This window comes from Athalia rosae, chromosome 5, assembly GCF_917208135.1.
Source record: "Athalia rosae chromosome 5, iyAthRosa1.1, whole genome shotgun sequence".
Taxonomy (NCBI): Eukaryota; Metazoa; Arthropoda; class Insecta; order Hymenoptera; family Athaliidae; genus Athalia; species Athalia rosae.
In genome coordinates, this window is record NC_064030.1 from 17,956,241 (window position 1) to 17,979,769 (window position 23,529).

Below are 23,529 nucleotides of genomic sequence, written 5' to 3' on the forward strand. Positions count from 1 at the left end.
TTATTACGTGTATAAAATTATGCTGAATGCATTATTACTATCGTTATCATTATGTTTATTTTTATTATTGTTATTGTTATGTTTACAAGTATAATAATTATTATACCTACAGATATTAATAATGCTATACAGCCATAAAACACTGCAGCGACAGGAAAAATTTTACCATTTTTTTTTCTTTTTTATGTGATATAATGAATTAGTTCGTGTGTGTCTCTTCCTTTCTCATAATTATAATCTTTCATCTTATAATTGATATACGCGTATAGCACATACATATGTATAATTGTTGTTGTTATTGTTATTATTATTATTAGTATTATTATTAGTATTAGTATATAAAAAGACGATAATTAATCAATCAATTTTCGCAAAATTATATTCATATTTATACCATATACATTATACAGTGTAATAATTATCATTATTGTATAATTACAGCTAATGTTTATTTTACTATCTATTAATAATATTGTGTTAGCTACTAATTGTTGTTATTATTATTACAATTATTATTATTAGTAGTAGTATCGGTAGTATCAGTATCAGTAGTGGTAGTAGTAGTAGTTGTAGTAGTAGTAGTAGTAGTAGTAGTAGTAGTAGTAGTACTAGTAGGAGTAGTATTATGATAACGATATAACAACGATAACAAATTTACAAATCACAAGTATATTTTTCATGAACGAATATTATCAATTTTTATTTAATGTAGCCATTACTTAATCGAACGACGATGATGCAGATAATAGTTTAAAATCGAAGAAAAAAAATGAATAAAAATAATTTCAAACTATGAACTCACATCAACAATATGAGCATTGTTCTTTATCAAATGATTGTTGTTCTCATTGTTATTATTACTCATCGCGGTAAAATTCTCAATCAAGAAACCCATAAAACAATAAACGTTAGTAAATTTCGTTATTGCACATTATGTTATATTCGCAGATGTCAATAATTATTCTTCTGTAATATATACTAATCTTTTGCTTAATTTATTAAAAGTCCGATTGATCGTTTTTGATTGATTATTATTTCGTATAATAAATATACCGTAAAGGCCAAGTTCGTGATATCGGATCAAAATTGAGAAAAAAGATTATTCAAATAGAATGAATTAGAAAAAAAGAAGTTTTTTCTCCTATAAGTATAACATACTTATTGTTGTTATGTGTATAATATAGTATACATATGGATGTGCATATTATGCTGTAGAATATTTTAATGTATAATGCAGAAAAAAGGATGAATAAACTGAAGAGATTAACAACATATTTTAATTAATTATAATAACATTTTCGCTTTACACAATAAGCTTTACATATTATCATCATTATTATTATACTAATATGATCATTATTACTATTACTACTGCTATTATTATTATTATTATCATAATCATCATCGTCATTATTATCATGACATGAAGTTTATAATGCGTACGTATTTACGTGTGTAAATGTGTTTGCGTGTTATACATGAATAATTTGATATGCGACGAAAATTATTTTTGATTGATTCTCCCAGAAGTCAGATGAAAAATAAAAGAGAGAGAGCAAAAAATTTCTCATAGGAAAAATTATTACATGCGATTATCAGACAAATTCTGCTTCAGAATGGTAATTAGGAAAAAAGGAAAGCAAATAATCGATGAAGAAATAAATCAACGAATTTTCAACGAATATAATAATTATAATGCATCAAATCCACATAATTCTCAATGTATCATCAATATATTTTATACTTTTACGTGTGGACTGTGTGTGTGTGTGTGTGTGTGTGTTTTTCAATGTAAAATCTAAAATGTCAATATAATTAAATACATTTATACGTAGTAAGTATGTAGGTATTATAATAATAATAATATTGCACGTAGAGATCACCACAAGGCTGTTGATTTTCTACACATCAAATAATAATCATAATTTCTCTCATTATTTTCTTTTTCTTTGCTTTCTTTTCATTCCTTCTATTAGGTAATACAACGTATCGCGATTACAACTATATATTCATAAAATAATAATTAGAATTATTACAATGATAACAATATAATGGTAAAATTACTATAGTAACTGTGAAAATTATTCGTATAAAAACTGCGATTTTTCGATACCTTCTTTTTTCAATTATTAATTTCATCTCTTATTTCCAATCACTGTTATTATTATCATAATTACAATTATTGTTTTTATTATTAATTCAGTTGGGTTTTTTGTGTCCTCGTTCACTTCTCATCGCAGCTGTACATCGTCAGGATTGAATGTAATTTGTTATTTATTCAACTTGACATCTTTTCATTACCTTATACTATCATGATTGTTTTATCATAACTTTACGTAATTGTTTATGTTTAATTTTTTTTTTTTTTTTATTCAACGCTACTCGACTTTCTTGCCATTCATATTATAGAAAACTAGCTTTCTTCTTTCGTTTATTTATTTATTTGTTCACTTAATTCTTTTTGTTTGTTTGTTTTTCATCAATATTTTCCATCATCAGTTTCTAATCTTTTCTTATATATCTGTCATTATACCTACAAATAACAATTATGTCCAATAATATATATGATATATATATATTTTAATTTTATTTTAATTTTATTTTTATATTTCGTAATAGCATTTATAATTAATGATAATAATAGTAATAATAATAATCATAATAATCATAATAATAAAAGTGTTTCACATCTAAAAACGGAATAAACATATAACAATTGCATAGAATATGATTAACAATAATTGTAATAATTATAATAATAATAATAATAATATTAGTGTCATATCGATATTTTTTGTATCGTATAGGATTAAAAACCTGCGCATTTATACAGTAGCATAAGTTTTTTGTTCCAACTTCTTCTCTAATTTTATCTCGTTATTTTATTTCTTTCTTTTAAAATGGCACTAAAAGTGTCCTGGCTTATTATAATTCACTTCGATAATGTCGTTTTTATATACGTATTTTCAGTTAAGTCAGCCCTACCCCTTGGGGATGCGCTTTAGGAATTTAGCACATAGGTGTACAATACATATAATGTATTGAAATTGTTTGTATGTATATTTTTTTAGAAAATTTTAATACAAGCCGTGAAATTTATTTAATTTGAAAATGAAAGAAAATAGAAATGAAACAAGTTTTATCAGTGAAATACAGCTGGTGCAGTTTCACAACGGAAGAGAATCGGAATTAGTATTTTATAAACTTTTTAAGATCATCGACAATCGGAAATACAACAAATCCTTGGCCGGAGATTTTCTCGGAGCAATTCTATTAATCCTCCGAACTAGTAGCGTCGATGTTTTTGCGAAAAAGACGACGACGACGGTATTTTTGGTAGCGAATAATTGCCATTTATTGAAAAGAGAAAAACAAAATACAAAGATGAATGAATCAAATTTCAACATTAACTTTCAATAATCGACAATAAATATCTAATATATATACGTTTTTCATTTTCTATACAACAAAAATAAAAAAAACATAAAATAAAATAAGAACCGGTTCGTTTATTTTATTTATTACGCTTTTAAACAATTAACAAAGAAAGAAAAAAAAATTAATAGAATAGAATAATAAAAAATTGTTTCCATCAACTTCTGTATTTTATTTCTCACTTAATTTCATTATTTTCGAACTAAACTTTTATAATAAATTAAAAAATGTGAAAGATTTGAATCGCGCATCGACGTTACGAGTTAAGCTAGTTTTATAAACTCAGATCTTAATTATATGTAAAAATAGAAAAAAGATTGTGGATATACATCGATTACTTTGATTATCATACAGCGTCGTACGCAAGGTCAACGGGTGGCCTATGATGCGAGGAAAGGTAGGAAGACGCCGAACCTCCTGGTCCAGGACCACCTCCACCGGGATATCCTGGATAATTTGCACTTGGTGCATGAATCCCCGCATGGGGCGGAGGATAAGCGTCAAATGAACTGGTGTAAGACCCGTTGTAAGGATAAGGATTACCCATCGGTCCCAATGACGGATGCATTCCGCCCATCCCGCTCATTCCTCCCATTCCGTAAGTGCGTTGCATCAAACTCGATTCGAGTCCACCGAATAAATATCCATTCGTCGATCCCATCGGCACCGGATAATGTGGACCGGGAATAATATTTGGATAGGAATTACCGGGATGCGGGTGATTGATGCTCGAGCTGTAGTTGTTGGAGGTCAAATTTTCAACCGTGTAGGACTTGCTGTGTTGCTGCGCCTCCGGATGATGTCGATTATTCATCCCGTAAAGGGAGCCGTAGTTATCCGCTGGTGAATGGTGCAGACTTCCAGGATATAAACCACTACCTGGCGGAGCAGGGGGTGGACTGTAGTTCGACATCGCGGATGTCGAAAAACCTGACAAATACGACGACTGATGATGAGTGTCCATTTTTTCAACGAGGGATTCGTCGCTCATTACACTTTGAGATGGATGACGCTGGTTTCCACCATCCGCTATGCTAGGTATCTGGTCAACCAGAGACTCCAAATCGCTCAGACTCTTCGACGAAACATCCTGGCCGCTGTTGTTTCTTTTGACGGCGTACTGTTCGTGCGAGTGGGGAGACATCGCAGGATGTGTCGGCGTGTGAGGATGGGTGTGGGGAGGAGTTTGATGCGAGTGATGAGAGTGCTCGTCATTTCCTTGTTGACTGAGAGGAGTCGGGGTTGTTTGATGTGGATGAGTATTGTGAGAATCCTGTTGCCTGTCGTGATACCCCAAGTAACTATTGTAGCTTGAATGCGACGGAGTCCCTGGGTTACTGTGGTGTCCGTTGTTATCCCCGCTTCCTGGATTATAGGAGCGATGATCGGTGGCGGATAGATTTTGTTGCGAAATACTCGTCGGCGGTTCGAAATCCGGGTGCTCGACACTCGGAGAAGTCAGGGGGGACGGTTCGAGATTATTTTCAGATGATATGGCTGTGTTTATCTCCGAGGAAAGATCCGAATGCGTAAACGATAAAGACATCGATTTTGGACTCTGACTGTAATGCTGCATATGAACGGGGCTCTGCTTTGCGCTCATGTTGTAAGGGCTGTCGTTCAACCCTTGTCCAAAGAATCCCGAATCCCCCATCGACTGCGGGTATGGCGCCATGTGGGGGAAACTGTTTGGCGGCGACATTATCGGGGGTGAAAAACAGTTTGGCACAGAGTTTGAATAGTTGTCGTTGTGATGATTGTTCAAATTATGATGCTGTTGTTGTTGCTGTTGTTGCTGTTGCTGTTGATGCTGTTGCTGCTGCTGTTGCTGTTGTTGTTGCTGCTGCTGCTGCTGCTGCTGCTGCTGCTGCTGCTGTTGCTGCTGCTGCTGCTGTTGTTGATGTTGTTGTTGCTGATGGGATTCTCGTTCCCTACTTTCTTTTTCTTGTTTTTGTTGTTGGTGTATTTTTTTCGGTCTACCTCTCCGCTTCTTTATTACCTCGCCATTGGCGTCCAATTTTTCCGGATCTGGGGCGGGCTGTTCTTCGATTGTCTTTATCTTCTTTGGTCTACCCCGCTTTTTTTTACCAGGCACTGTACCAGGTTCCTGTTTTATCACCGTGTTGCTCAGGTCTGTTATTCTGTTGTCTCCATCTGGAGCAAAATCGTCAAATATTGGCTTTCTATCCTCCATCAACTCTGGCTCTTTTTTCTTCAATTTTGAATCTGCGAATACTATGTCCGCTTCGTCAAGATGTGTTATCGCTCCGTTCAAGTAGTCACGGAACTTCTTCAGCGCAGCGTAATAAGGAACTTTGTCCGCAGCTCTTGGTAACTGTGCACACCTTGCACTACTCGATGGCATCACCCACATATACTAGAAAATTAAAAAAAGAACCTCGTATACGATTCACACCCATTGATAGTAAATTAACTTTCAATGAATTTTAGAACACTGTATTGATTTAACATCAACTTGCTTGGAATTTGCACTAGTTGCTTTAGTATATTTGTTTTATTTTTACCGTGTTGGTTCCATCGACAAGATTGGGTTGCCTTCCAAATCCAAATTCTTTTTTACCAGAGAATACCTCATAGATCAATTTACCATTGAAGACGGCTATTTTCGGCTTATACTTCTGCAGCTTTTCAAGCAGCACGTGACTTCCTGAAAAAATTAAATCTTATTTAGGCAACTTACGAAATAATGGTCCAGAACAATGCTACAGATTGACATTTTAATAATAAAAAGCAGACGACAAAGTCAAAAGTTATTAATGACGCCGTCACGGCGTTATAATCGAAAAAAAATTGCAACGACGTCGATCGTCAATTTTTTTTGACCGTTAAACAAGTTTAGCTACCGACCGGAAATTAGTTGTTCTTTACCCGGCTCTGAGGCAACTCGTGGAGATCAGAACGTATTCATCAGCAAGGTAGTACGTAAAAATTGGAACAATAAAGTTACGAAAGTGTTAAAACCGAAGTGAAATATCATCGACCGTTGGATCGGATTACGAGGACGGAAAATTCTTGCAGTTCTCTCGGAAAAATCGAAACATCCAACAAAACCACGTGGTAAGCAAACAGAAAAGTTTGACCCTACGAACGTTTTCCCAGCCGAATTTGATGCCATTTTCTCACTGATATAGACTACTCATTGATATAGTAGTCAATATCAGTGCATTTTCTCCTATAGGTCTTCGTTTGGTAAATTGAAAATTTTCGTTACACGAATTCGTCCATCTTGTTTGTTCGCCTCGCTTCATTAGCAGCTCTTCACCGATATTTTGGGACTTCTACATCTACAAAGATTTCGAAACTTCGGGACTTCTGAACTTTGGCAATAGGAAAAGAACATAAAATAACAGAAAAATTAATCCAGGGCGTACGTACCAGGGAAAAGGTGATATCGGTGCGACTATCGCAACAATTGCTACTCTTTTCAAACAAAATTCGAATGACGGTGTATTTTCCCTAATTCCATTTTTCCTTACAGACTATTGTTAAAAAAATTTGGAGAAACTTTAGCTGTCTGTGATTTGCTCGAAGTAAGATCACGTGGTTGACCAACAACGCCACGAGATTTTGCGAAAGTTGAGGGGTTGGTTTTGCCCTAATGTAAAATCGAGTGTCAATAGTAACAAGCTGCTGTCGGTAACGCTGTTTTCTAATTATCTATTTCTGAATAAATGACAGGTAGCTGTCAGACTTTATCCTATTAAATTTTTAACACAACATAGCCCTACTCCGACGCAAACCGATACCATGGCTGATTGTGAAGTGAAAAATTAGGAAAAGCGTTGTCGACAACTTTTTCTCTTTGACAAATGGCTACAAAACAATACCAACCTTCTTTGATTTCTTTCCTAGTGAGATCTGCACTTCCTTTGGTGGCACGGGCAACCATATTCGTGAAACCGATACCAAGCCGCAGCAATTTGTAATCGTCATCAGCAGTCAGAGGTTCGGGGGTCAGTCCACTTAGGTGAAGACATTTCCCTAGAATACAAGAACCAAATTTAATTATTATAATTCTCTTATCCGTATTTATAATAAGTTTATTTCATTCGAATCGGGCTCTCTCAGCTTATCGAAGGCCTTGACTGTGGGTTCTCCCGTACAGATGGAAAACGAATTCACTGCACTTATAAATATGAGATTCCAACACCGATAATAATTTAAAAATTCCACAACAGCCCGCGAAAATCCCATTGATCTTGGAAAGCTACAATTTCCCTTCTCCACATGGTCTACAAAAATAATGGTTGTAAAAAAAGAATCGGTAATTGAAAAAAATGATAATCGCGTTGTACGTAATAGCATGAGGTGGAGATTACCTCGTGGTGTGGCATACGAGGAGGACGTGTGGGATATAATCGATCGAGCTAAAAAGTAGGACGCATATAGTACCTACATCGCTAGGCGTGCGTAATTCCCACTATGAAAATTTCTTTTCAAACACTATCGCCTATGCGTTTTCACGAAGGGATATTAACACCCTGTGTGTCGCAATAATAACGCGAAGAAATGCCCCAACGAATAAATCAAACGAAATAGATTTCGATGAAATCGTACATCACCCCGGATAGAAAATCAAGAATGGGTTTGAATATTCAGCTGTAGAAAAATGAGAGAAAGAAGAAAACCGACTCGAAAAGAAAGGCGACTCGGTGAGACGAGTAACCGGAAAATGGACAAACTATTACGAATGAATTCGAACGTACAAAAAAAAAAAAGAACAGGAACTAGGATAGTTCCAAAAATCCATGGGTAAAAGTCGGGAGGGCGAGAGGGAAGGGTGGTAAAAGGAGGGGGGAAAACCCGAGAGAGAAAAGCAGAAAGAGAGGAAGAGAAAGCTGGACTAAAGCTGCTATTGAACGGATAGGCGTGGGACATGAACTCACCCACACCTCTTCATTCCACCCACATTTTCCACCCTCCCGTCGTTCTCTGGCCTTTTCCTCGTTGCCTCCCTCCCCGCCCTCCTCTCGAGCCCTTTCCCTTCCCGATTCTCCTCACACAAAACCCCCGTCGTTTTTCCCTCTATTTTCCTTTTCCTCCCCAAATACCCTGTGTTTCTGCTCAACGAGCCTAATTAATTATTTTAGTTTTACTTTATTTCGATGCTCCCCGCTTCTTATTTAAAAATTTTTTCATTCGTCGCTTGGCTCGTCATCGAACCACGGTTCATCCCACAATCCATAACTTTCGTTAAAGTTTCAGAGCGTTACTTACAAAAATGATTCCCGGGTCCCGCGTAGTGATGACCTTTGTACGCGGCGAATAATCCTGGGTTTATGCCGATCTATAACACATGAATTGGAAATGTTTGAAATTGTTCAGACGCAAGCGTTTCATAGGTATACCGTCGTTGTTGAAGAAAAAACAAACAACGTGAGTCACAGTATTTGTTACCTTTGATTAAATAGAGAAATTTAAACCAGGGATTAAGCGAGTGGCGTATACAAAACTTAGTTTCAAAAGATACTTTTGCCGATATAAAGCGGAGCTTGTTTTAATCCTGATCTCGTGTTCCAAGTTTGATTTTTTTTCCGATGAGTCTCCGTCAGCCGCTCCGCAACACCCGATGGTGAATTCCAGTCCGTTTTACACACGACTCTCAATTTTCTCTCTGTTCCAGAACGAACGAAACCTCTTCTTCGCGTTCCTCTCCTACATCCTACGTGTACGTCCTGAGATCCTGACGATTTGATCTCGCGGGCGTTGGAAATTCGATAGAAAATCTCCACGCAATTTCACCGACCACTTGTCGGTTCAGGCGCAGCTCAAAGTTATCGGGTTAATAATGGTTTGACCGCTTTTTTTTTTCGCCCCCCTCGTCGCCTGGCCACACAGCTGTTAGTGATTAGTAATTCTCATCCGGTAGTAAATGAGTGGAACTTACAATGATGATATCAAGATTACTGGTAAGGTGATCGGGCAGGACTCGTTTACTGACTTCTTCTTCGGGCATCCCGTCGAATCTATCGTGCTTCTTTCTTTCTTTGTAGGTTTTCGCTCGCTTCTTAGCCTCGGCCAACTCGGCCCTGAGAGAACGGAGGAGAAAATTAGGAAAACAAGTCAAACGTCAGGCGAGCGCAGAGGTGAGACGAAATCGCTCGTTTCCTTACTCTTCGGGAGTCAAAATCATCTCGGACTTCTTCTTCCTTCCCCTCTTCTTGGGCTGATGAGGTAGCTGGAGGTTGGTTCCGTTCATGGAGATGCCCATTTGGTGTTGATTGTTCATGTTCCCGGGCGAATGATTTTGCAGATGACCCGGAGGCGTGGACGGCGTTCTCGACTGAGCACCGCCGGGACAGGTCATATTTTCTTGATTGCTACCGGGACTGCTCGCCGCTCTCATGCCTCCACCCATCGACATTTCCTCGTCGACGAACGAGTACGGATCCACCGGTGTTTCGCATTTTATCGTCACCTGGAAAACAACGGAGCGACGATTCTCCGATATAAAAAATGGTCGGGGGCGTTCGCGCCGACCGGGGCAAAGACCATCGGGGTAACGGCTCACCTGATTGAGATTCGTCGCGCTGCTTCCCAGCTGCTGAGACGTCGCCGACATGGGAGTCAAGGGCGTATGAGGCGTGTGAGGCGTGTGCGGTGTGTGCGGTGTAAGAGGTGTGTGATATTGTTGGCTACTGTCGCCTCCGCTACTCCTGAGTTCCAGATCCGGACTCGTCTCGTAGCCGTCGTCTCTCGCTTCCTGTTTCACCATGATTCCACCTGGAGTTAACGAGAGGAAAAACGGAGAATTAACGATTCAGCGAGGATCGTAGAACCTCGGGACAATACTCTGCTTCCAAGTGCATCGTTTCACTCTACCTTGTGTGTTTGAGCAATTCATCGTCTGACCGTTTTGAACCCCATTTTGTACAGGCGAAGGATACGACCTGATACAGAGTAAAAACGAACAGCGTTAACGTACGTCGATTAGAAATATGTAACATCGGCGTAATTTTTACATTCTATCTTCTTCCAGGTTTCCAACGAGCCGAGGATATATCCACAGGGGAGAGAGAAATTTCCGTGATAATGGACAAGTCCCCGGCGGAAATGGTGAGTGAATAAAATTTCGGCAAATCTTTCAACCGCGCCAAATAATTATTTCGAGTGATATGAAAAAATATCACCTATAAGATAGAAACCTCCAGACCTCTGTCCTGTCCGTTTTGACACGGAGCGTATACTTTCGTGCGCTATATAATACGTATACCCTTGCATTACGTACACACAGAAAAACCATACATGTCGTACCTACACAACCTCGCACCGGTAATATACTTTTATCTACATCCCTGCTCTCGCTGTTACATACAGTATTTATACATACCGATCTACATGTGTGTATATGAAACATACATACGTATACACGCGCAAAATTCCCGTCCACGGTATACCTATACCTGTACCTTGGTACATAGCTGTACTCCACCTACCCAAGGTAGGATGGCCATGTACACCACATTTTATATACTTAGGGTCGTACACAGATACTCGAGCTATAGATATACACGCGGTGTATATTTTATACCGACGCACACGTAGCCGATCGGTGCACGTGTTCGTCGTTCGTGTAGGTGACTGTTGGAACGACCGGCGCGGGGGTTCGGAGTTCGGGGGTTGGGCGATGGGTGGCGTCGGAAGGGATGGTGTCGGGGTAGTGGAAACGAGCAAGGGAGGGGATTGCATGGGATGAATGGGTGGCAGTCGAGGGGGATGAGGTCGGAGAAGTGGGAGCTCCGTCGTGAGAAGGTAGCGATGGGAACGAACCGACCGAAGGTCCGACGAGGGCGGAATCGTGCGAACGAGGAGCGGCAAAAATACAGTTTTTCGAGCCGCGCGAGGAGGATCGGTAAGGATCGAGAGTTCGCGCGGTGCGGGTGCGAAAACTTCCCGTTCGCCCGGCGCCCGAATTCCTTCGATCGATTGGCGAATAAATTTTCGCGGTATCGGTGAGCCCGCGGGAAGTGCGTAATTTATTTGAAAAAAAACAACAAAAATACTTGAACACGTTAGCTTTTTCCGAAGATTCGTAGCCATCGCTTAATCCGGCTGGGGCTGCTTGTTGCTAAGGGAGACCCCCAGAAAACTCTTCTCACACAGAGAAAGACATTCGTATACCGTACGTACGTACGTTATATATATATATATAAAATATAGATGTGTTTACATGTATAACTATATACATACGTCTCTATGTATGTACACATAGAAATATGTACATGTCCCTGTATATTTCTACCTTAACCCACACGAGTAAAATTGCTGCTCTCCTTTTCCTCGCCCCCCCGTTTTCTGCTGTGTACATACAAGTACATATATATATATATTTTATGTAGTATATACAAATACACACACGCGTTGCTAAACAGTGAAAATGTCGATACCGGAAAAACCACGGTACTAGGTTACGCGCAGGCCATGGGAGAAAAACTATTGTTTTTTATAATTTGTTTGATAAATTTTACAATTCTTAACGCCCCTCTGCCTACCGAGTTCGAATTTTCCGAATCTGCAATAAGCAAATATTCGTAAATTTCACCGCAATTTTATTCGCCTCGTCGAATTCGTAGTGCATAATTACAGCTTTAGCGTTTCCGGATATACAGCTGCATAAGTAAATTGCGAAGCGGGTTTGAATGGCTTTATAAAGATAGACGGAGAGACGATATCAATGGTAGTGAAAAGTGAATTAAAGAAGAGCAAAAAAAAGACAGAGGGAGAGAGCGAGAGAGAGAGAGAGAGCACAGAGAAATAAATTCCTATATATCTATATACACACAAACACGATATTGGCGATCAAAACTCTATCAATATAACTAGCAACAGGCTGTTGATACTTTGCCAGCCTCTCACCGCCGCTGCTGGTGCTTCCTGTCACTTAAATCTTTCACGGCTGATAAATTTCGAAAGAAAACCTGCGGTATTATTCACGGAAATAATCGAACAAAAGTCTGGCAACGGTCTACTGCCGAGAGATGTGAGACAATGTCGATGATAATGATAATGATAACAACAACAATTCACGATGACGATAATTATAAAATTGAATTAAATTTATTCCAAGTATAATATAACGGTCGCAACGACGAAGGCGGCTGGGGTCAAAAAACTTTCGGTCAATTTTTATCTTGTGCATAGAACTCAAGTGTGAACGAAAAATTATCTTTATTTTGGAAAATTGTCTTCAATCCCCATTCTTTGTTAATTTTCATTCGAAAGTATCGGAACAAATTACTGTCACATCGGGGGAAGAAAAGAATGAACAAAAAGAGGGAGAGCAAAGATGAGGCGAACGTTGATTTTGTTGAAAAATTGAGATAAGCTCGACGATCGTATGGAGGGGGTGGTATAGGAGGATATAAACATGCGGTAGAAAGAGCATTTTATTATTGTTTATGTATTCCCTTTTTTTTTTTTCTGTCACGTTTTTTCCCTTTTTGCACCGACTGACGAAAACGTGAGGGAATTTCACGGCTCAGCGGTGGATGAATGTGGTGGATTCTTTCATGGCAAAGGCAATCAGATTTTATGATAGGAATCAATCTTCCGTCTTTCCGAGACCCTAACCTTACCTAACTTAACGAGAAATGAAACGCAAAGAAAAGAAGAGAAAAGAAAAAACCCTGCAGGAGCCGAACCTGAACCTAACATAACTTAACTCTCGTGGCACGTCTGCACGTTTCTTTCAATTTCTCTCCCACCCCTTTTTGCCTCATCCCATCCACCCCCTTCACCCCTGAGTTTTTATTTCGTGGTTTTTTTTTTCTTTATATCCTTTATTTTTTGCTTATTCATTTTATTTTCATTCTCTTCTTCTTCGCAACTTTTCTTACCCTTGTGAAACTTCGAGTACAAACTTTTAACGAGTGTACGTATATACGTGCATGTTTATACGTTTGTATGTACGGTATGTACAACTTGTACTTGTCTCCGATGTTTGTTCCTTTTTTTTTTTGTCTCATTTAACAACGTGTTTTTTTTTTATCATATCTTTCTTCGTCATCCCACGTAAACGAATTGTTCATAATTCCTGATTCGTTGTTAGCATTTCTACAACGATTCGAAGGGATGTCAATTATACGCGAACGAATGGACTATATATCGGAAAGAAATAAATAAATGTATACCCGACACTGTTCTTACGACGAAAATTATGTTACACGTGAGTCGACACGTGTGCGTTGTACGTGTATTGTTAATTGTATAACGCGATCGTCGGGGTGAAAGCAAAAAAAAAAAAAGGGAAAAAAAGGTGAAAAATGAAAAAAAGAGTCGTAACGATTGACGAATACGTTTTATAGTATATCGCGGATGTGCAGCACGCGGGGATCGCCGTTCATTCATTCATTCATTCAATATTTTTTCCCCCCTTTTGCTCAAATTGTTTTCTCCCACGAGGGATTTTACGATTTTTCAAGCCCCCTCCCCCTCCGGTTTAAATGGCAGGTCTATCGGTATGTATGTAAATACGTACACGCGTATACAGGGAGAGAGTGAGAGGGTGAACGATATCCGTTGATAATGTCGTCCTCCTCGTCGTCGTCGTCGTATTTAAGTGTATTTGTAGGTAGGAAAGTTTTTGCGAGGGTAGAGAAAATTACGAGATATCTTTTACCCCCCCAACGAACGAGCGTACGAACTCCTCATAGGAAACGGAGGCGAGGCGACGAAAGAGGATATTCAGCCCGGCGACGACGACGACCCTGGTGTTCCGCCAGCGCGGAGAATATAGAGAGAATATAACCGGAGAGTTTGTATAGTAGCTTCGCGACGCGACGCGGCGTCAAGACTTTGACCGAGTTTTCAAACCAACTACCAACAAACCGTAAACTCAGAATTCAGAACCCCGACCTGTGGCATCATTTTGCCGACCTTTTTTTTTTTATTCCTTCTTTGTTTTTTGCTCCTCTCCCTCTCCCTCCCACTCTCTCTCGCGTTTTTACGTTCTACACCCCCTTCGGTTCGATCGCCCGTGCTCACCCACCCACCCCTCTTGTCGTATGCACCCGATCGTGCGAGCGTGTTGTTCGCCGGGTAAAAACCATCCATTTTTATCATTCTGCCATTTGTTCTTTCAATTTTTCGCTCGTACTTCTTTCGCGCGATTCGAATTCGAACGATTCCCGATCACCGATCACCCGTGAATCACGCGTACCTATAATTTCCATTTTGCGCCGCGATTTTTTATAACTCACGAATTGCATTAAATCGCGGGCAATTGGTGATCGGTATTCTCAAAACTTCGACTTGTCACGTATCATTCTACTCGTCCGCACGATGCGGCCCTCCGTAGGGATCCTTGGATGAAAAATGAACGAAAATGGCGTTAAATCGATTTTCGAAATAGGAAACGAAAAAATAACTCGTATATATCTGTTGCACTTGGAAAATGGGTCACGCGTCGACTGTGTATAATGCTCACAAGTCGCCTGTCTTATCTCGATATTTCACGTACGCTATATTTCTCCATGTACCTATCGTCATTATTATTATTCTTGTTATTATTATTCTTGTTAATATAGTAAACCTTTTGTGTGCGAGTTTTGGCGGCTGTATACTACATGCACGCCCTGATTGTGGGCAAGCTTATCTCAAACGTCGTTTTATCATTTGTGGAATGAACAAATTTTTTACTTTTTCCTTTTTTTTCCCTCCGTGCCGAATGTTTCGATCTTTCGGGTTACAGCTATTTCGCGTATAACTCGTGAAAAATGGAGAAACGATTGTTTGTAAAGAAAAGAGGAAAAATAATAATTAACGAAGTGAAACGAGTTGTTAAATATACGTGTATTATCAACGGAGTCTAACAATAATCGTTGATAATAGTAAGGCTAGGGAGACGGACAGAGAAACGAGAAATAAAAATAACCCCAAGCAGCAAAAAGGGAATAAGAAATAAAAGAGAATTTCGCATCTGAAAAGTTTTGCCGTATAAAAAGAATCGTAGTATAGTACCACCCTTTCACCCGGAAAAAAAGTTTATTCAAGGTCAGAGCCTCATTTCTCATTCGTACGTGTTTGTATAGGTATGAGATGTGTACCAAGTTTTGGCGCGAGTTTCGAACTCGTCCTACAGCTACTCCCAACTTTTGGGGTATCCATTAACGATGGGAGAAGAGGGAGAAAAAATAAAGTTTAAGAAACTTTTTAATCTCCTCGCGCAATTTTTTTTCCCCTCTCTCGTTTCTTTCGATCCTCATCGATTCATTCTCTCCTCAATATTTTTCAACTCTCGTCGCATTCAATCCGTTAAACGAGGAACCGTGACACGCAAATTGACCCTGAAACGGCCTTCCGATCTTTGCGAACGAATGAATTCATCTGCCTTTTATTTTGCTCTCAACAATTCCTCTCTCACGTGTACTTCCGAACGGTGTTTTCGCACCTGAACAAGTCGTTTAAAATCGGTGGCAAAATCATTCGCAAATAATTATTTACGATAAGATACGATCGGTCACCTGAAACAACAATTAATCGGCGTACACATTGGAATGTATTGCACAATTTTCGGTATCTACGAGACGGGCAAATGATCAATAACCACAACTGAAAGAACAACAATTACCACACGAATGCAATGAAGGGTATATAACGTATAATCGTGTATAACTTGCATCCGTTGCACCTATGGAAAACTCACATTTTGTAATGATGTTGCATATGGTGATTATGCCCGAGATGCATATCTCCATGTTGTTGTTGTTGTTGTTGTTGTTGTTGTTGCTGTTGCTGTTGGAGATGCTGATGATGTTGTTGTAAAGGTTGAAGATGAGTCTGGGGTGGATCTAAACTAGAAGCACCGAGCAGGGTGGCACTTTCCCTGAAGAGTGTTGCAACCTGCATTTTGTTTTTTCAATTTATTTAATTTTTAATATATTTTAATCAATCTTTTTTTTATCGTTCCGACCAATCAATGGTCCTTCGTATAATAGAATATATGTATATACCACATGAATGTACACGCGCGCACGTTCACGATTCTCTCTTGTGAAATTTTTTTCTATTTATAATTTTTGACTAATCGAGAAACGAACCAAAAAAAAATCAAACAAAAATGAAAAAAAATAATAATAATTATATTATATATATTTATATATATTTTATATCTATATTTTTATTGCAATACTATTGCAGCCTTAAGTGACTAAAATTTTTTTTTTCTTCAACTTTATAATATTCATTTTTGTTAAATTAAATTCACTCCCGCTTCGCACACTTGAATTTTCTACTATTATTATTATTATTATTATTATTATCAATATTGTTGTTATTATCGTTATTATCTATATTGAATCTATTTAATTTATTTCGATTCTGGTTTCTCTCTTCCTTTACTTCTGTGTAAATTTTCTGAAACGTCGATCAGCTCGCTTCCGATTACTTGTTGTTCTTTTCTTCGTCTTTTCGATCGACTCAATATTTATAGAATCGAACGAATGATTCGTTAAATTTGTCGAACAATTCTTTCGTCGATCCGTTCGTTCGAAAGAAACCAACTTTTACCTTTAGAAGAACCGAGACAAAAAATACAAATAATACATGAAGCGTGATTTTTTAGCCTCAAGTTATGCAAATCTTTCGAGGTTTCTCGAGACTTTGCACAGCGGTGTGTGGTATGGTACGTATGGTATAACGGCTGGTACCTTCCTTTGCTCAAATTGCAACACCTTCCTCTCCGTGCGGACGTATGTGACGATAATTTTTCTCTTCGATTTTTCCTTCCCGTTTTTTATTTCTCAATTCGGCTCGTCGAGCAAGAGAGTGAAATTTATATTCCGTAAAAAAAGGTATCCGTTCACACACACGCGAAATGTTTAAAGGTACATCTTAGGTGAATCCTTTTCGAAGGGTTGTTATTATTACTGTTATCATCGTCAATAACGTTATCGGAGGAAGTGGCTCTCGGTTCGATTGACACTTTTCTTCTGCTTTAGACAATATTTTTTTGTCGACGACGAGAAAAGATGACGTTTTATTTAATTTGAATTATTTTATACGCACGTACTACTCGCGTCGCCCCGTGCAGTCGATCGAGATCGGTGACTTGCCACGAAGGATTTTTTTCTTTCGTTTTGTTAATTTGTTCTTCGACACCAGCAGCACGACGATAATGATAATATAACGAGTACGTAGAAGAAGCGGCGGTGGTTCTCCGATCTTATGGAAAAACTCTCTCTTTCTCTCCGTTGAAACGAGAGGAACGAAAAAATGAAGAGGAAAAAAGAACCCCGAAGTCGTCCCTCGGTTCGTAGCAGCAGCAGCAGCAGCAGCAGCAACAGCGACTAACTGGACAGATAACCTCGTCACAACGCCTACAAGATCTGCGAAGAGAACCCGTCGTGTGTTCCACAACGTAGTTCTGCACTTCTACCACCACGAACATACGAGAGGAAAAAAGTGATGGAAAAAAAAAGCTCACCGACACAAACGCCGAGATATTACTTGTTACAGCACTTGTAACGCACGCAAAATTTGGTAATGTAGTCGGTTGCTTTTCTGTTGTATTTTTTTGTGCATGCGTAGTTGTTGTAATGCACGTTACACAAGCACCGCACGTTTGTATATCTCTGATTTCTTTTTGTTGTTATTTATAATTTATTTACTGTGATTTTTTTCTTTTTTTCAGCTACTGATGTGCATCGGTTCCTCGGTGATGTTGTCGTCGGTATTTTTGTCGTTGTTGCTGTTGGTCTTTTTTTTCTTCTTCTGAATATTAACCAGTATACGTTCACGTTCCGTAGAGTAAAATACGTATGGTACGTATGTGGTACGTAGGGAACGGTTCATAAATATCATAGTAGTGGAAATTCACGTATTACATTTACATGTACATAAGTATGAAATTTTTCGTTACAAACACAAACGCACGGGGTGTACTCTTCTTCGTCTTTTTCTTCTTCTTCTTCTTCTTCTTCTTCTTCGTCTTCTTCGTATTTTTATTCCTTCACATACGTTCACATATACACACGTATGTACACGGTGTACGTATAGTTTTTACATTTATATCCTCGGCTAGGTTATATTATTGCACTTAATCACATACAGTTTGATTATTCGTCTCGTTTTCCGATTGTTCATAATTTCTCTTTTCACATCAAACAAATTTTCCAAATTATTCGATTCGATCGTTTCCCCCTTTTCACCTGTACGATAATAATTATTGTGTAATGCACGCGTATATATATATATATATAAATGTATATACGTGATTTTGTTACGACGACGGAAAAATTCTCAATGTACAAACTCTTGGTTCGTTGGATGAACGTACGGAATTATTCCATTAATTTTCTTCGACGCACATACCACGCACCAGATATTGTTTTAATATTTATTTCGTGGGCACTTTTTAGCACGGTAGATTTTGAAAATTTTACTCCGAGCTCGCGGGTATCCCGTGAAACGGCAACGATTTGGAAACGGGAAATGAACGAGGGGGGAAAGAAATGTTGAAAAAAAAAAGGCGAATAATCTCAGGTAAAATAACGCGTAACGTAGAGTTTTTCACGTTTTCTCTCACGACAAAACTGACGTAAGGCGCGTGCAATCCGTTTGTTTATCGACTTGTGTATTTTTTTAAATGTTTAAAAACCACACACGACGTTGTATCCTCCTGAAAACTTCTTGGCAACCATGTTAAGTCGACTATGTGGTTGTTACCACGAGTGCAAATGTGCGTTCACTATTGTAGAGGTTGGTCGGTCGGTTGGTTGGGATTCTCGTTCTCGTTCTCGTTTGGTTTGGTTCGGTTGGTCGCTTGCTGGCTGCACATTCACTACACTCCGACAAACTAAACTCACTAACTTACTCGCTCACTAGTTCACTTCTCGTAGTGGAAATCGCTCGCTATGCTGAATTCGTACGTGGATGGAGAGGAATATCTTCGTTGTGTATTAAAACACACCGAGAGAGTCGAGAAGTGGAAGGAAGAGCCGCCAGCCAGCCAGCCAGTCAGCCAGCCAGACCTTCTCTTTACTGAGGACGGTGACTGTGGAGAAAATTTTGCCGTCGGTGTATGTGAGCGTAAAACACGACGGAATATTATTCCTATGTGTCGGTGGACTAGGTAGGTATAAATAGAGAGAGAGAGGACTGGGTTGTGTTGGTAACCAACTCTTCTCCGTTGGGTGGGTTATACCGTTCGGGCGAAGTTTTACGCATGTGTGTGCTTGAATTTTTGTTGTACGTCCCGTCCGTGTGTAGGTGTGTCAGAGTAATACGGTCGCGTCCGTTGTAGGTTTTCGTTTCCTCCCCCTCCATTCCCCTTCACTACCCCGTACACGTACCCGCGTGCATTTGTGTGAACGTTTTTAATGGTATTTGCTCGTTTTATGCTTGTAGTTGCACGAACGCCGCTGAATGTGGGTGTTGTAACCGTGCGCGCGCAAACGTCGAGGACGACGACGACGTCGACGCCGACGCCGAGGCTGCCGATGCCGATGATGCTGCCGGTGGTTCGAGACCTCCCAACTAACACGGGCTTCTCCTACCTCTCCTCCTCTTCTGCTTCTTCTGCTTCTTCTGCTTCTTCCGCTTCTTCTGCTCCACCTACATCTCTTCGGCGCACGATTCTCCGCGTCCGAGGACGAGAGGCAGATTTTGTTTCGACCCTACGGAGCGGAGGAATCGTGGCGACGAAACGCGTCGAAGAATATATCCGGGAACGAGAAAAAATCGTCGCTACGAAATTCCACCCAACACCGTCAACGGGAGAGATCGGAGTTGGGCTCTGGAAAATTTAACGTCGCGTCAAGTTACTGCGATAAGTTACGTTGCGTCGATTTCTCTTACGAAACGAGGCGAGATGGGATGGATGTTTTTTCATCCTTCGTCGTTTCGCAATTCACACAGTCGGATGGAAAGAGATTCTTTTCATTCCCCCGGCATGATCGAAAACCGGAGTAGATTGCATATCGTCCGTCTGCGAAGGAAGTGTTTTTTTTTTCTTTTTCTCTCTTCTCAATTATTCCTTGAAAAATTTTTTTGATCGAAATACGCGCAGAGTCAGCGTTGCCGGTAGCCGGTTGCGTTCCCGTTGCGTTTGCTTGGTTTTCTAAAACGAAATACGGAACGGAACCGTCGCCCGTTCAACCACCACACCGACGTAGTCGTCGTCATTTGCCAGCGCCGCTTTTTCCCCCACCATTAGGGAAACCTTTAGGAAAAATCAATAGAATACAAGAAAGACCCGTCTCGCCCGTGTGGAGTTTACCCCTCCGTACTTCCCTTTCCCTAACGCTTTTGCAAACCTCCCTTCCTCTCGCTCTCTCCATTTTCCACAGCGGCGGTGACTCTCTACGGATACGCGTACACGTGTAAACGTGCGGATCTGTTCCCCTACTCTTCGGCTGCTTCTGCCGCTTTTCTAGCCCGTCTATTTTGCCTAGCTTCTTCCTTTTCTAAAATTTCCCAAACCTTCCCTCACTTTTGCAGAACCGAGAAGACATGCGCGCACAATCTTGTAAGGTCTCTCCATTTTTTCCTTTTTCATTTTTTACTTTTTTTTTGCTCATCCCTCTTCCTCTTTTTCCATGTACCACGACGCGTGGAAAACATTGCGAAACTGTACGTGTCTCTCTTCTAGTTTTTCCCGCATCTTTTCCCGTTTCTCTTATTTCTCTTCCTTCCTATCCTTATTTTCGTGTTTCCGCTTCTACCGACTCCGTTCAAATTTCTCCCAAAATTTAGAGGCGAAGAAAAGTTGCAAATAATTTTTAGCGCAATTCAATCTGGCTACCGCGCTACAAGTATGATGTTTGCGAAGCAATTATTTTTTTTTTTTCACAATCTTTCAACGACAAAACTGCGGCTCACCGATCTTCCCGGAACTAACATACGCGCATGTATACTTATGTCTATGCTTATGTGTAAGTAATTAGATCGTTGGACTTTTAAAAGCGTGTATATTATATTTTCTATACGTACGTAATACCTGTGCATAGGTGTAAAACTTTGTACAATATTTTATTAAAAATGTAATCTGGAAACAAATGTAAGAACCGAAACAAAATAAATAAAAGTCAATGAAAAAAATGCACGAATCAGAAAATACTGGAGCAAATTTTCTCCTTTCATTTAATATATATAACGTTGATCGTATCGGGAAAAATGAACGAGGAAACGGACGAAATTACTCGAGTGATTCTTCAGAGTAGCTCGTTCGCGTGGAGTAGTAGATTTTCTATTTTCTAGTACGGTTTGAAATTTGGACTTTGACGAGAAGTGCAGGAATGAGTCTCCTCAGCAGCAGACAATATATCCGCATCGCTGTGAAGCAGAACTCGAACTGAAACCCGGAGGTATAAGAATTACTCCTGAGGGTTGTGCCCGCCGCCTCTTTCCCTCGACAAAACTCTGTCAACAACTTTCAATTTATGCCGAAAGTTGTTACGAGGAAACTTTGCGAACCACCTGACCTACGGGTCATCAAACCTATTACTTGTTGTAGTTCAAGGCTCTTTCATTCTCACATTATTTCCTCTGCGTTTTATTTCTCTTCTCTCTCATTTTTTTCGATTATTTTTCTATCAATTTTTTCAGTTCACTCATCAATCTTTCATTTCGTACACTTTCCACCGTACGCCGGGGTCTCTGGCTAATATACCCCAGTAAAAATTGGAGAGAGATCTTCAATTTTGAAGCAGATATGCTCTGCAGTGTTCGAAGATCTCGATCAGCTAATTGATTCACCTGCTGAAATAAAAACGTGATCGTTGGTTTTTCATTTTTTAAAGCGAAATCATCGAGATCTCGTTATAGTTTAGGGGTCCCTTGACGTGATCGAAGGATTCAACCTTCTATCGCGTGAAAATACAGCAATCTGAACTCATGTTGAATTATTCTTCACGAACGTAAGTTGCAAAATTTTGTGTAAACTTTACCATTCAACTCAGATAAATTACCACGTACCCTTCAACCCCTATTGGCGCCTGACTGTGCGTGACCCGCAACACACGCCTGTAAACACCGGCGCGTTGCCCAGAATCAGGGGCACGGATCGAGTTCGGGGTTGCCGGTATTATTGCTGCAGATGGAATCTGACGTACCATCTTCGCGTCATCCTCCCCCAGCCCTTAGACGTCGTGATGTTATTCGTTGAAGGTTACGGCATTATTTTGAATGAAAAGGTGATTGAAAATCAAACGTGAAAGAAGCGCACAAAAAAGTGAACCATTCCAGTGGAAATGACGTGGTGACATTATATAATCAGCTGGAAGCTGAACGTCAAAAGCAGCTCACGACAGGAAGAAGGTAGGTTAAGGGAGGTAGTATTCGCCGCTCAGCAGCAGACAATATGTCCGCATCGCTGTGAAGCAGAACTCGAACTGAAACCCGGAGGTATAAGAATTACTCCTGAGGGTTGTGCCCGCCGCCTCAGGCATTGCTTCGGATCTCTATTGAATAATAGCTGAAAAAGTGTCGATGTCAAGTCAAACGCAACAAGTGTCTGACTCGGCAGGCCTAAAGCACCCAACGTCATCGTGTGTGCTCCGGGAACGTGAATCATCGATCCATTATCGAACCTGACGTAATGGCAGCGACATTGAAATACTTGGCAGCTGTTCGAGGGAGGCAGGATTCACCCCAAGAATCGGATACCGAAAAAGACCGATCTCCAATGGAGATCGCTTTTGTGAAAAGTGGGCCGTCCTTGCGGAGAATCAAAATGGTCGCCCACGAGGCAAATTCACAAGGAATGGCGCGCCATACGTGCCTGATCAGCGGCAAGACCAGTTCACTCGGAGGCGACACAGCTGGTGTATGAGAAGGCGAACTAAAATGTTCTCTGAAGATGTAATATAGGCATTTTTTTGACGATCGCAATTTCGACTTTTAGATCAGTTTTTGAGCCCGAAAATGGGGGACCTCCAATCGAGCGCTCGTAGACCAACTCAGAGGAGGAGATTGCAGTCGTGAGGCTGTACGTGAGAAAATGTGGCCGCCTCTCCTTCACCTCGAGGATTTGATTCGCGAAAATCGATGTCTAGTCAACATCCCACAGGCCCACGAATCAAGACTGGGATCCACCATGAACGAATACCTGGTATATGAGTAAGCAGGGTGTTTGAT

At 39.9% G+C, this 23,529-nt stretch overlaps 2 protein-coding genes across 9 annotated transcripts in view; one reads left to right on the plus strand and one right to left on the minus strand.

The window, feature by feature from the left end:
* Positions 1–17,338, minus strand: LOC105687338. The gene is made up of 9 exons (XM_048655582.1): positions 16,100–17,338; positions 10,279–10,346; positions 9,968–10,179; positions 9,570–9,874; positions 9,344–9,485; positions 8,674–8,743; positions 7,288–7,437; positions 5,961–6,103; positions 1–5,812 (listed from the first exon to the last, which is right to left on the minus strand). Exons 1-9 carry the CDS (start codon positions 16,300–16,302, stop codon positions 3,782–3,784), a joined length of 3,324 nt encoding a protein of 1,107 aa, XP_048511539.1. The 5' UTR covers positions 16,303–17,338; the 3' UTR covers positions 1–3,781.
* Positions 6,332–23,529, plus strand: part of LOC105687233 (DNA (cytosine-5)-methyltransferase 3A-like) — a 26,782-nt gene continuing 9,584 nt past the window's right edge. The window contains exons 1-4 of one of the 8 annotated variants that reach the window (XR_007278479.1): positions 17,793–17,934; positions 18,086–18,215; positions 19,801–23,218; positions 23,297–23,511. Coding sequence is in view for 1 of the 8 variants with exons in the window: in XM_048655589.1 (XP_048511546.1) it covers positions 10,489–10,512 (24 nt within the window). In the remaining 7 variants the exon portion in view is untranslated. Of the gene's footprint in view, positions 6,514–10,362; positions 10,378–10,435; positions 10,513–17,792; positions 17,935–18,085; positions 18,216–19,181; positions 19,526–19,800; positions 23,512–23,529 lie in introns of those variants that run through there. The other 7 variants (XR_007278483.1, XR_007278484.1, XR_007278482.1 and 4 more) reach the window with 7 other exon arrangements.